Source organism: Haplochromis burtoni, unplaced genomic scaffold (genome assembly GCF_018398535.1).
Source record: "Haplochromis burtoni strain Fernald_Lab_line unplaced genomic scaffold, NCSU_Asbu1 Contig_301, whole genome shotgun sequence".
In the NCBI taxonomy this organism is placed as follows: domain Eukaryota; kingdom Metazoa; phylum Chordata; class Actinopteri; order Cichliformes; family Cichlidae; genus Haplochromis; species Haplochromis burtoni.
Window position 1 is genome coordinate 167,741 of NW_024582662.1, and position 12,928 is coordinate 180,668.

General features: G+C 42.8%; 1 protein-coding gene across 1 annotated transcript; it reads left to right on the top strand.

Moving 5' to 3' along the window:
• Positions 1-5,860: 5,860 nt before the first annotated feature.
• Positions 5,861-10,234, top strand: desi1a (desumoylating isopeptidase 1a). The gene is made up of 6 exons (XM_005945440.2): positions 5,861-6,066; positions 6,370-6,391; positions 6,858-6,927; positions 8,198-8,307; positions 8,436-8,558; positions 9,246-10,234. The coding sequence occupies exons 1-6, from the start codon at positions 5,976-5,978 to the stop codon at positions 9,334-9,336; spliced, it is 507 nt and encodes a 168-aa protein (XP_005945502.1). The 5' UTR covers positions 5,861-5,975; the 3' UTR covers positions 9,337-10,234.
• Positions 10,235-12,928: the final 2,694 nt, after the last annotated feature.

Here is a 12,928-nt window from a genome sequence, read left to right on the forward strand (position 1 = left end):
TTTTCCGTGTCGCAAACCAACGCGATGAGTGGCATGTCGCCACCTAACGTACACCCACTGAGTAACAGCTGTCCCAAGCATGGATGAGTGGAGTACCCGGAAGGGCATCCAGGGGAAAATCTTCTCCAAATCTAATACGCGGATCATCAAATGATTAAATCCCCAAAATTGTGAAATTGCTGCAAAAACAGTAAAAAAAAAAGTCAAACACAACCTCAATAAATACATAAGAAGGTCATACATATATATACATATATATATATATATATAATATATATATATATGTATATATATATATATATATATATATATATATATATATATATATATATATATATATATATATAAAACACCCAGCACGCCCCTGCGGGCGGTTTATCCTTCAAGCTCGGGTCCTCTACCAGAGGCCTGGGAGCTTGAGGGTCCTGCGCAGTATCTTAGCTGTTCCCAGGACTGCGCTCTTCTGGACAGAGATCTCCGATGTTATTCCCGGGATCTGCTGGAGCCACTCGCCTAGCTTGGGAGTCACCGCACCTAGTGCTCCGATTACCACGGGGACCACCGTTACCTTCACCCTCCACATCCTCTCGAGCTCTTCTCTGAGCCCTTGGTATTTCTCCAGCTTCTCGTGTTCCTTCTTCCTGATATTGCTGTCATTCGGAACCGCTACATCGATCACTACGGCCGTCTTCTTCTGTTTGTCTACCACCACTATGTCCGGTTGGTTAGCCACCACCATTTTGTCCGTCTGTATCTGGAAGTCCCACAGGATCTTAGCTCGGTCATTCTCCACCACCCTTGGGGGCATCTCCCATTTTGACCTCGGGACTTCCAGGTTATACTCGGCACAGATGTTCCTGTACACTATGCCGGCCACTTGGTTATGGCGTTCCATGTATGCCTTGCCTGCTAGCATCTTGCACCCTGCTGTTATGTGCTGGATTGTCTCTGGGGCATCTTTACACAGCCTGCACCTGGGGTCTTGCCTGGTGTGATAGACCCCAGCCTCTATGGATCTTGTACTCAGAGCTTGTTCTTGTGCTGCCATGATTAGTGCCTCTGTGCTGTCTTTCAGTCCAGCTTTGTCCAGCCACTGGTAGGATTTCTGGATATCAGCCACCTCCTCTATCTGCCGGTGGTACATACCGTGCAGGGGCCTGTCCTTCCATGATGGTTCCTCGTCTCCCTCCTCTTTCTTGGGTTTCTGCTGCCTGAGGTATTCACTGAGCACTCGGTCAGTTGGGGCCATCTTCCCAATGTATTCTTGGATGTTCCTTGTCTCATCCTGGACTGTGGTGCTGACACTCACCAGTCCCCGGCCCCCTTCCTTCCGCTTAGCGTACAGCCTCAGGGTGCTGGACTTGGGGTGAAACCCTCCATGCATGGTAAGGAGCTTTCTTGTCTTTATGTCAGTGGCTTCTATCTCCTCCTTTGGCCAGCCTATTACCCCAGCAGGGTACCTGATCACGGGCAGGGCGTACGTGTTGATGGCCCGGATCTTGTTCTTACCATTCAGCTGACTCCTCAGGACTTGCCTGACCCTCTGCAGGTACTTGGTGGTTGCAGCTTTTCTAGCGGCCTCTTCATGGTTCCCATTGCCTGCGGGATCCCCAGGTACTTGTAACTGTCCTCTATGTCTGCAATGTTGCCTTCTGGTAGTTCAATCCCCTCAGTTCTGACTACCTTCCCTCTCTTTGTTACCATCCGACTACACTTCTCCAGTCCGAACGACATTCCAATGTCATTGCTGTATAGCCTGGTAGTGTGGATCAGTGAATCGATGTCTCGTTCACTCTTGGCATACAGCTTGATGTCATCCATGTACAGGAGGTGGCTGACAACTGCTCCGTTCCGTAGTCGGTATCCGTAGCCAGTCTTGTTAATGATCTCACTGAGGGGGTTCAGGCCTATGCAGAACAGCAGTGGGGACAGAGCATCTCCTTGGTAGATCCCGCACTTGATGGTGACTTGTGCTATGGGCTTGGAGTTGGCCTCTAGTGTTGTACGCCACATCCCCATTGAGTTCCTGATGAAGGCTCTTAGGGTCCCATTGATCTTGTACAATTCTAGGCATTCCAGTATCCAGCTGTGGGGCATTGAGTCATAGGCCTTCTTGTAATCAATCCAGGCAGTGCACAGGTTGGTCAGTCTGGTCTTGCAGTCTCGGCTGACTGTATTATACTAATATATATATAATATAAATATATACATAATATAACATATATATATACATATATATATATACATACATATATATATATATATAATATATATATATATATATATATATATATATATATATATATATAAAAAACACCCAGCACGCCCCTGCGGGCGGTTTATCCTTCAAGCTCGGGTCCTCTACCAGAGGCCTGGGAGCTTGAGGGTCCTGCGCAGTATCTTAGCTGTTCCCAGGACTGCGCTCTTCTGGACAGAGATCTCCGATGTTATTCCCGGGATCTGCTGGAGCCACTCGCCTAGCTTGGGAGTCACCGCACCTAGTGCTCCGATTACCACGGGGACCACCGTTACCTTCACCCTCCACATCCTCTCGAGCTCTTCTCTGAGCCCTTGGTATTTCTCCAGCTTCTCGTGTTCCTTCTTCCTGATATTGCTGTCATTCGGAACCGCTACATCGATCACTACGGCCGTCTTCTTCTGTTTGTCTACCACCACTATGTCCGGTTGGTTAGCCACCACCATTTTGTCCGTCTGTATCTGGAAGTCCCACAGGATCTTAGCTCGGTCATTCTCCACCACCCTTGGGGGCATCTCCCATTTTGACCTCGGGACTTCCAGGTTATACTCGGCACAGATGTTCCTGTACACTATGCCGGCCACTTGGTTGTGGCGTTCCATGTATGCCTTGCCTGCTAGCATCTTGCACCCTGCTGTTATGTGCTGGATTGTCTCTGGGGCATCTTTACACAGCCTGCACCTGGGGTCTTGCCTGGTGTGATAGACCCCAGCCTCTATGGATCTTGTACTCAGAGCTTGTTCTTGTGCTGCCATGATTAGTGCCTCTGTGCTGTCTTTCAGTCCAGCTTTGTCCAGCCACTGGTAGGATTTCTGGATATCAGCCACCTCCTCTATCTGCCGGTGGTACATACCGTGCAGGGGCCTGTCCTTCCATGATGGTTCCTCGTCTCCCTCCTCTTTCTTGGGTTTCTGCTGCCTGAGGTATTCACTGAGCACTAGGTCAGTTGGGGCCATCTTCCCAATGTATTCTTGGATGTTCCTTGTCTCATCCTGGACTGTGGTGCTGACACTCACCAGTCCCCGGCCCCCTTCCTTCCGCTTAGCGTACAGCCTCAGGGTGCTGGACTTGGGGTGAAACCCTCCATGCATGGTAAGGAGCTTTCTTGTCTTTATGTCAGTGGCTTCTATCTCCTCCTTTGGCCAGCCTATTACCCCAGCAGGGTACCTGATCACGGGCAGGGCGTACGTGTTGATGGCCCGGATCTTGTTCTTACCATTCAGCTGACTCCTCAGGACTTGCCTGACCCTCTGCAGGTACTTGGTGGTTGCAGCCTTTCTAGCGGCCTCTTCATGGTTCCCATTTGCCTGCGGGATCCCCAGGTACTTGTAACTGTCCTCTATGTCTGCAATGTTGCCTTCTGGTAGTTCAATCCCCTCAGTTCTGACTACCTTCCCTCTCTTTGTTACCATCCGACTACACTTCTCCAGTCCGAACGACATTCCAATGTCATTGCTGTATAGCCTGGTAGTGTGGATCAGTGAATCGATGTCTCGTTCACTCTTGGCATACAGCTTGATGTCATCCATGTACAGGAGGTGGCTGACAACTGCTCCGTTCCGTAGTCGGTATCCGTAGCCAGTCTTGTTAATGATCTCACTGAGGGGGTTCAGGCCTATGCAGAACAGCAGTGGGGACAGAGCATCTCCTTGGTAGATCCCGCACTTGATGGTGACTTGTGCTATGGGCTTGGAGTTGGCCTCTAGTGTTGTACGCCACATCCCCATTGAGTTCCTGATGAAGGCTCTTAGGGTCCCATTGATCTTGTACAATTCTAGGCATTCCAGTATCCAGCTGTGGGGCATTGAGTCATAGGCCTTCTTGTAATCAATCCAGGCAGTGCACAGGTTGGTCAGTCTGGTCTTGCAGTCTCGGCTGACTGTTCTGTCTACCAGTAGTGTGTGGCTCTGGTTCTGCAATCCTTCTTGTCCACTCATGTATTGCCATGCCGTCATTACGTATGATGCCTGACAGAGCTTCCAGTAGCTGAGGCAGGTTATTGGTCGAGTTGGAGGACGCCCTTCTTGGGTCCTGGGTGACCGTCGACTCGTAGCCATTCGGTGCTCGTCTGCAGCTGGTCATTGTGCTAGACGCTCGTGGAGTGCAGTCAGTCTAGCCGTAGGCGTGAACATGTCGCCCTGTGCTGTAACTATACTGGAACCTTTTTGATATCTGCCACTAGGTTACTGGACCTGTTCAGATGCTGTATATATATAATATTATATATATATATATATATATATATATATATATATATATATATATATATATATATATATATATATATATATATATATATATATAACAGAGCTCGAGAGGATGTGGAGGGTGAAGGTAACGGTGGTCCCCGTGGTAATTCGGAGCACTAGGTGCGGTGACTCCCAAGCTAGGCGAGTGGCTCCAGCAGATCCCGGGAACAACATCGGAGATCTCTGTCCAGAAGAGCGCAGTCCTGGGAACAGCTAAGATACTGCGCAGGACCCTCAAGCTCCCAGGCCTCTGGTAGAGGACCCGAGCTTGAAGGATAAACCGCCCGCAGGGGCGTGCTGGGTGTTTTTTTTTTATATATATATAACTTTGGTTCAATTAAAACCAAGCATGGCAAATATCAGTCAACATAAAAATGGCTCACTGTAACCCACAAAAGTACATTTTTTCTTTACAGTCTTTAGTGCAGAGTGAAAATAAAACATTTGCTCTCATCTAATTTCTTTTTTCGACCCTTCATCCCAGTTCCTGCAGTTTGTTGCCCTTGTTTAATATCTGTGTCCCACTTCTTCTGCCAGGAATCCCACATTGCCTCTCTTCTTAACCAGGTCGAATTTTCTAGAGAGAACCTTCATAATTTCTTCCTCCTAATTGCAGCACTTTTTTTGTATAATTTCACCTGCTTTCTCAAAAAAAAAAGGGGTAAGGACGCAGCAACCTCCAACAAGCTGTATTCTCTACATTATGGAGAAAAATATCCACCAGTCAGTCATCTCCTTTTATTTCTGCTGGATTTAAACTAACACGGTCTGCTAAAAAATGTAAACAAATTACAGCTCCCTCGGGGCTAAACTTCTTATCTATCATCATTTCCTTTGCACACACGGCCATTGTCTCATATCTTGTCTCGGAATACAGCGCCCTCCAGTGGTTACCACTGATCATAACAAATCCAAGGACTCACTTGTGTCCCACTTTTTCTACATTTTTCTCGCTAACAAGCCAAAACCTGTAGAAATCTCTGTATAGAGGTGATATATTTATATATTGTGGTCCTTATTTTTGTTTAAATGAATAAACGAATTTTTAAAAATATATTTTTAAAAATGGCTCCCTTTTCTGGGTGATATTAGTGTCAGCTATCAGGCTACCGAAGCGTTTATTTCATCTTCATAAACCTTGTAATTATTTTCTATTCGAAATAAAAACACAAGCTTTGTGTTATCAAATTAAAATTCCGTCAAGTCATTCACAGACAGCGAACTAAAATCGGAAGAGCCACAGAGATCCTTCAAAATAAAGCAATCTCACAAGAAAACAGTCGACCTTTAATTAAAGATTCTCGCCAGCCGTTCTTATTTTGAAAGCAGTGAAAGCGGAAGTGGTTGGGCTATTTAAAGGCCTGACATCATTCCTTTCGTTTAGAACCTCGCAGGAGCGTATGTTGAGAAAGCTCTGTGGCTTAGCTAGCTAAGGAAAAATAGAAAAATAAAATTTCTGAGTTTGAGTTATGGACAAGAATCCTACGCGATACAATGTACAACTGTATATTTATGATTTGTCCAGAGGAATGGCTCGGAGCCTTAGTCCTATAATGTTGGGTAAGTAGCCTGCAGACAAATACTGATGCAGTCTGGCCTTGGGGGACAAATAAGTGATGATAACCGGCTGGAGAAGCCTTCTTTGACGGTCGTCTAAAGTAGATGTTGCTGTTCTCTGGTTAAAATATCAAGGTCAAGGGACTTTTATAAATATTGTTTGGTTTAAAATAAATGACGAACTTAATCGACTTGCACCCGTACATCATTAGAAATGGCTCATCTCTTGTTTTACCGGCTTCTTGCATTAGCGACCATCTCCTGCCTTGCGTGCATTAATTCCCCCTCCCTCCTTTTCTATTGCAGGAAAGCAGCTGGATGGGATATGGTAAGTGTAACCTCCTTATCACGAAAACACAGCTTTTACTGTAGATACATCAGGTGTAGGCCACTGACCTAATTCTGGTCCCAGGGAAGACGGCAGCGGCATTAAAAATGGTCAAAACACCTCCTGGTGGTCTGCCTGTTTGTATTTATTAATGAAGGTGTCTGGGGATGTATGTGAACTGACCAAGTGAGCTATAATTAAAAAGATTAGGCAGATACATATGATATTTTAACACTAAATAAACAGCTAGTTGCTCACTCATCCACTCATCTGTCTATGGATGGATTTTTAGTCCTTATAATTGTTGTATTCGGTAGTTTGTAAAATGCACCGTGACTGTATTAATTGTGTTATTTGGTGTGCCAAAGTGGATTAAGCGTCATGAATGGTGCTAATGTAATTTTAAATATGCTGTTATGCCACTGAGATGCTCTGACCTGGATTTACCAATGTAATAATTTTGCAGGCACACAGCTATAGTGGCATATGGTGATGAGTTCTTCTTTGGAGGGGAGGGGATCTCCAGCTGTTCTCCGGTAAGGATGTGACGTCCATTTCACTTATATCACCAAACACCTCAACCTTCTCCCAGACTGCTGCACACATGTGGAAAATAATTTTTGAAGGTGTTTTAGACGTGTGTCGGCTGCCTCTCATTTCTGCAGTACCTTTCATTTTTGCAGGACTTACAAAGTATACCCTGAGTTTTGAAATGGTTGTTGTCCCGAAACAAACATTTGTATGTTTGTCCCTTGGGGCCACAAATGAATCGACCAGATGTTTGTGATGTCATGATAGCGAGCAGGGGGAAACAAAGAAACAAACAAAAGCTGTGCAAAGAAGGCAAATCACAACGCCTGAGACCAGTGTGACACTTGTCAAGAAAGAAAAAGTACAATTGGGTAGGTGATATTCTACAAAAGAACTCAAGAAATGAAGTTCTATCCATTTTCTTTATTTATTCGTGGGGTGATGGGTTGAGGAACCTATACCAGCTGCTGTTGGATGAGAAGCAGGTCACCAGCCTGCACAACGCTAACACAGAGAGACGCTTCATACCTACATAGAATTTAACTATATCTATATGTACTACTCATACATATGAAAGTAGTGTGTGTGTGTGTGTGTGTGTGTGTGTGTGTGTGTGTGTGTACACACATATATATTATTATTATTATTTTTTTCATACACCTATGGTCTGCTACCACAGCTTGATTATCATGACAAAAGTCCACCTATTAAAAAATAATAAATTAGTTAAAAATAATATAAATGGGTTGTTTTAATGTTTTGGCTGATTGCATATTCTTACCTGTAAGTTGAAGTATTTTACTTTTTTCCAAGACCAAATAAATGATGTGAATTCAATCATCTTTTCCTGATTTTTTTTTTTTTAATTTATTTTTTTTTCCCAAAAAAAATAAATAAAAAAAACCTCAGTCATAACAATTAGCTTATTAGCTTAGCGTTTTTCCCACCTTGGAAGTAAGGTAACACGGTAAGGTAGCTAGTAAAGTTGGCCAAGTTAGCATTGGCTCTGTGGCTTGCTAACTAACTTAAGCGTGTATCACAAATACAGAAAATTGACTCAAGAAGACCTCTTTATTTATTATTTAGCTAACATTTCTTTATGCAGGTAATCCCATTTTATGCTCAATGTCTCACTTACTAGCGAGAGTTGTTTTAGACATGCATAATAAAATTAAAACAATAGAAGCTAATAGTGCAGCAGCTTCCTCAGACCATCACTGATTTACTCTTTAATCATGTTTCTGTTTTATGACACATTTTCTTTGTTTTTGGCAGGGTGGGACTATGCTGGGGCCTCCTGACACAGTGGTGGAGCTCGGTGAGACTGAAGTCTCTGAGGAGATCTTCATGGATTACCTCTCTTCCCTGGGAGAAAGCACATACAGGTCAGTTTCTTTCCCGCATACAGAAAAGCTCCAAGCTCCTTACATAAGTAATGTATAATCAGGAGATAGTCAGGTTTATTATTTGAACTTTGCATGTTACTGAGTTTTTTTTTGTTGTTGTTGTTCAGAGGTGACAGGTATCGTCTGTTTGAGCACAACTGCAACACTTTCACCAACGAGGTGGCTCAGTTCCTGACTGGCAGGCCTATCCCGTCCTACATCACCGACCTTCCATCTGAAGTCCTCTCTACGTGAGTGAAACTCGGGCTGTCAGCTTACATTCGCTTCATTTGAGTCTGTGGTATTAATAATGTCCCTGCTCACCACTGCTCACCCCATGACTGTGAATGTGTCCCATTGAAATCTGAACGAGGCTCCGGTTCAGCGGCAAGTCTTTGAACGCCACATTAGTCGTCTAGACCTCCAATTGCAGTGAAGTTATGTACCATTAGTCATGATCGCAGCTAAATTATGAAATGTTGTTTATTATTAAGCATTAATTATAAACTACAGTGTAGCTTTGATATGTTGCCATACAGTCTTGGATGAAGAGGAAGAAATTTTAAATTTGGCCACTAAATGTTAATATAGTGCAGCCTGCAGTGGAGTTGTTTGTACTTTGCCCTGGTTGAACTTTTTGTGGTATTTAACTATTATGAAAGCTCAGTTTGAGCCTTTTTTAGCCAACAACAAGGGCAGTCATAGCAGAGGCACAAGCTTTTACCACAAATTCAGTGTGACTGCATGAAAAGGGAACAGGCAGCACTACCTTAGGCTGTTGCTATTGCTCCTATACTTTAAACATCCCTGCAGAGATTTGCTTCACATCTGCTGATGCATAAAAGTAAATATGTTGGAGGGAGTTATTGGGTTAAAAATGGGGCAGTCATTGTGCTTATGTGTTTTTAAAATGTCAAATGAAATCTCTCCATCTTTAGACCATTTGGCCAAATACTGCGGCCCATCCTGGACTCTATTCACATCGCCCCTCCGGGAGGAAACGTCATCAACGGGGGACGAAACGTGTAACCTGAGAGAGTACAGAGTAATCTCGAGGTATTCCAGTGTAGTCAGGCAGTGTGAAGTCTCAATCGTTCTTTTTTTCTTTCTTCATATACATCACTAATATATAATATAATGAATGACTTGGGATTGGGGGGGTATTATTTGACACTTTAGCTTTTCAGGAGTGAAAAGCCGTCGAGTATGTTGAGTCATGTTTTGTATAGAAGAGGTTTGAAGCACTGAAACATTGTTTTGACTTGAAAAAAACAGACTTTGTAGTATTAAGAACAGCTCATGTGGTAGCTGTAACTAATCCACCTATGATATAACTTAGTTTTGTACTGAGGTACAAAATGCTCTTTTATCTTAAAGCTGAAATTCATTTGGTCACGTTTGATCACAATTTTCTCGCTCCGTTTGCACGACTAATATTTTTAATAACACTCACCTCTGAGGATCTTCTGCTGCTGACTACAGTGGATTTAAATCTCAGCATATCAATTTCCAGTGGATAAAGACTGACATGAACACAATGGCTGATTAATGGAGAGGTTTTTTTTTTTTTCCATTTTGGTCAATCATGTTTTGATTTTGCACTTTTATGTTGTTAATTTTCCATCTTCTGTTCTTTTGTACCTGTAATCTTTGTCTTTGTTTGTATTTAGGTCAACTAATGTGGATGCCTACTTACATGATCGCTCCATTTGTCACAGAGTGCGATGTAACATACAGCAGGTGATTGATTGTCTATACCACGCCAAGGTTGTAAGACTAGAGTGTATAGACTGTATATAAAATATGATTGTAGCCGTGGTGGTGGATTGGCTTGAGAGGTCACCAGTAGAAGCCTCCAATTGAGCGTTTTGGCCACACCCTTTTTTGTACCCAGACTTGTTAACAGTTAAATTCCTGGTGTTTTTTTTAAAAAGACCGTAAATGGGACTATAAACTCCTCAGACAGTGTTTACTGTGATAATAGATGATGTGATCAGTACTATAATTCTACACAGTCAGGCTTCTTTTACCTGACTATGGCTACGTTCACACTGCAGGTCTTAATGCTCAATTCCGATTTTTTGATCAAAGCCAATTTTTTTTGTCTGCTTGTTCACACTACAACTAAAATGCGACAGCAAACGCGCTCTACTGTGAACCCTCAAAGCGGCCCGCATGCGCAAAAGAAGACGTCACACACAACTCGCTCTGTTTAGACCCAGAGCAAACGGTATTGTTTGACTGATGGCCCTTAATATAAAGACTTCGGACTTTACGTTTCCCAATTTTTGCTTTAAGTTATTTTGTTATTTACATAATAATGTAAATAACCTAATAATTATCCTTATTGCTGTTTTAGAGGAGCGGTGCTTCAAAGGATAGTTGCAGATTTCTGTCAGAATCTGCAGATTATACAGTACAAATAAAATGTTCACGTTGTCTTCCCAACAGTTTCACTAACATCTACACTGGATGGCCAGGAAGCGTTCACGATGTGTTCTCGGGCGCTTCTCCGGAGCTGATAATTGGCGTCTGTCTTGTGTCAGTGACGTAAAAGACGGATTTAATGCGACCTGACCATTCAAACAGCAGTCGCTTTCTAAAACATCGGATATGTATCGGATTCAGTACCACATACGAAAGTGAGGTCTGATTTGAAAATATCGGATCTGTGCCGTTCACACTGTCATACCATGATCGGATATGGGTCGCATAGGGTCAAAAAAATCGGATTTGATGCGCTTTTGCCTGCAGTGTGAACGCAGTGTGAACGCAGCCTATGAGTCGCCTCCTGCTGGCGATTAGAAAAGAAATGCAGGTCTGCTTCAGTCGTCAGATCTGGAGGCTACATCTGTTTTTATATACAGTCTATGGAGTTGACTACTGCTTAAACTTGTTCTTATGTGTGCACATCTACAGCAGGACTGTAAATTCTCTGTATATGCAAGTAATCCCTGGCTTTCAATAGTTAATTGCAGAGATGATTACAGGCAGCAGAGTTCCACAGTGCTGTAAACTAACTTTCCACACAGTCTCTCTGTCTTCTTAAAAACAAAGAACAAAGCAGTGCGTTTGGCTGTTTCTGATTAGGCCGAAACATTTTGAGAAACAACCTTGTTTTGGTGTCGAGTCTACTGAAAGCGATGCGCGTCTCAGTCCCGCTTTGACAGAAAGTTGTCATAGGTGCTTCGTGGTCTGAATTAACTCTAGAAATAGATGCTGATCATAGATACATTTTCTTATATAGATATATTTTTACAACTGCCTGTGATCCAGATGCCATGACATTAATTCCAAACGATAGCACATCCACATTTGCAGGCAAAGTTGACCTGTACTCTTAATAACTTCCCGCTCGAGTCCTTTAACAACCACCAGAGTGTGTTTAAAAATACAATACACCTCTGTGCCTTCATTCCCCTCTGCTTGGCTGTAGTTACACTGTTGGCAGTTGGCGTGGTTTCCATATAGCACGCAAGGTAATGCGCCGTGCAGGCTGCGTTATAAGCATCTGATCCTACGTGAAGAGAAAGGAACTAAAAGTAGTAAGAAGAAACACTCATTAGAACATTTACCGTAAACTATCAGAAATATTCAGATTTAATATCAGTAAGTGCACACACAGCTAACTTCAATATAATGCATTTAGTAGGTGTCAATCTGTTAAGCCGATGTTAAACACGTAACCCACATTTGAACTTACTAACTTTTCTCTGCTTAAACAGAGTGATGGGTGAAAGAAGCACAGAAAAAACAAATTCTCACCGAGTGATTAAACCAGCATTAACTCTCCTCACGTGTTCCTGTGATAAACAAACCCTGCACACACTATCTCCATCACTTTGGCACGGCACCTGTGGCTCGACTCTTTCTTTGTTGCACGCGCACAAGCTAACCGGACCTGCAAGCTTTTTAAAACTTTCTTTTAGAGTTTAAGCTGACCTTTGCAAAGCTTTAACCGTACACATTTGGAATATTTCTCTTCAGCGAACTTTTGAAAAACTCAGGTGATTCTGAGTTCTGTAAATCTGCCTTCTACTAATCAACTAACTCATATAATAACCCGACCGCTGAAATGTTTTTAAAAGTCACCTTTCGTTGCTCTGATTTTTGTTGTTGCTGGCTGCTACCTGTAATGTGAACTTGCAACAGATGTTTATGGATATTATTTCCTGATTTAACTAATAACTATGATAGATATATTTATGCATATTGTTTGTATTGTTTGTGTGATTGTTTTTTGTAATTCTACCTATACATAAAGCCATTGACTGCAAATACTAGTTGTATTTTCTTTTTAATTATTTTACCCCATAAATGTAGCATTTTGCCTTTTTTTTTTTTTTTATACTTTTTCATAGGCATACATAGATCCATAGGACCTTTCTCTCCCACAGCTGCACTGCCGCTGATGTTCATTTCAGCTTTGACCTTTGGCCTCTGGGGGCTTCTTAATGTAAGCCTGGTCTTTACCCTATTCAGTTTGATGCTTTCTGTTTCAACAGGAATAAAACCCAGAGTGAGAGCATGTGATACCACTGTGTACATCTGTGAGGAAAGTGCTTTAAAAAAAAACATGATTAACACTGTAAAACTGAATGTGTGTGAATGGAGGAGCCAG

Bases quoted from the DNA above. Each gene is read 5' to 3' on its own strand.
- desi1a (XM_005945440.2), top strand. From the start codon at position 5,976: ATGGACAAGAATCCTACGCGATACAATGTACAACTGTATATTTATGAT. The intron at 6,067-6,369 runs GTAAGTAGCCTG...TTTCTATTGCAG, and splicing joins CCTTAGTCCTATAATGTTGG to GAAAGCAGCTGGATGGGATA. The intron at 8,559-9,245 runs GTGAGTGAAACT...CTCCATCTTTAG, and splicing joins CCATCTGAAGTCCTCTCTAC to ACCATTTGGCCAAATACTGC.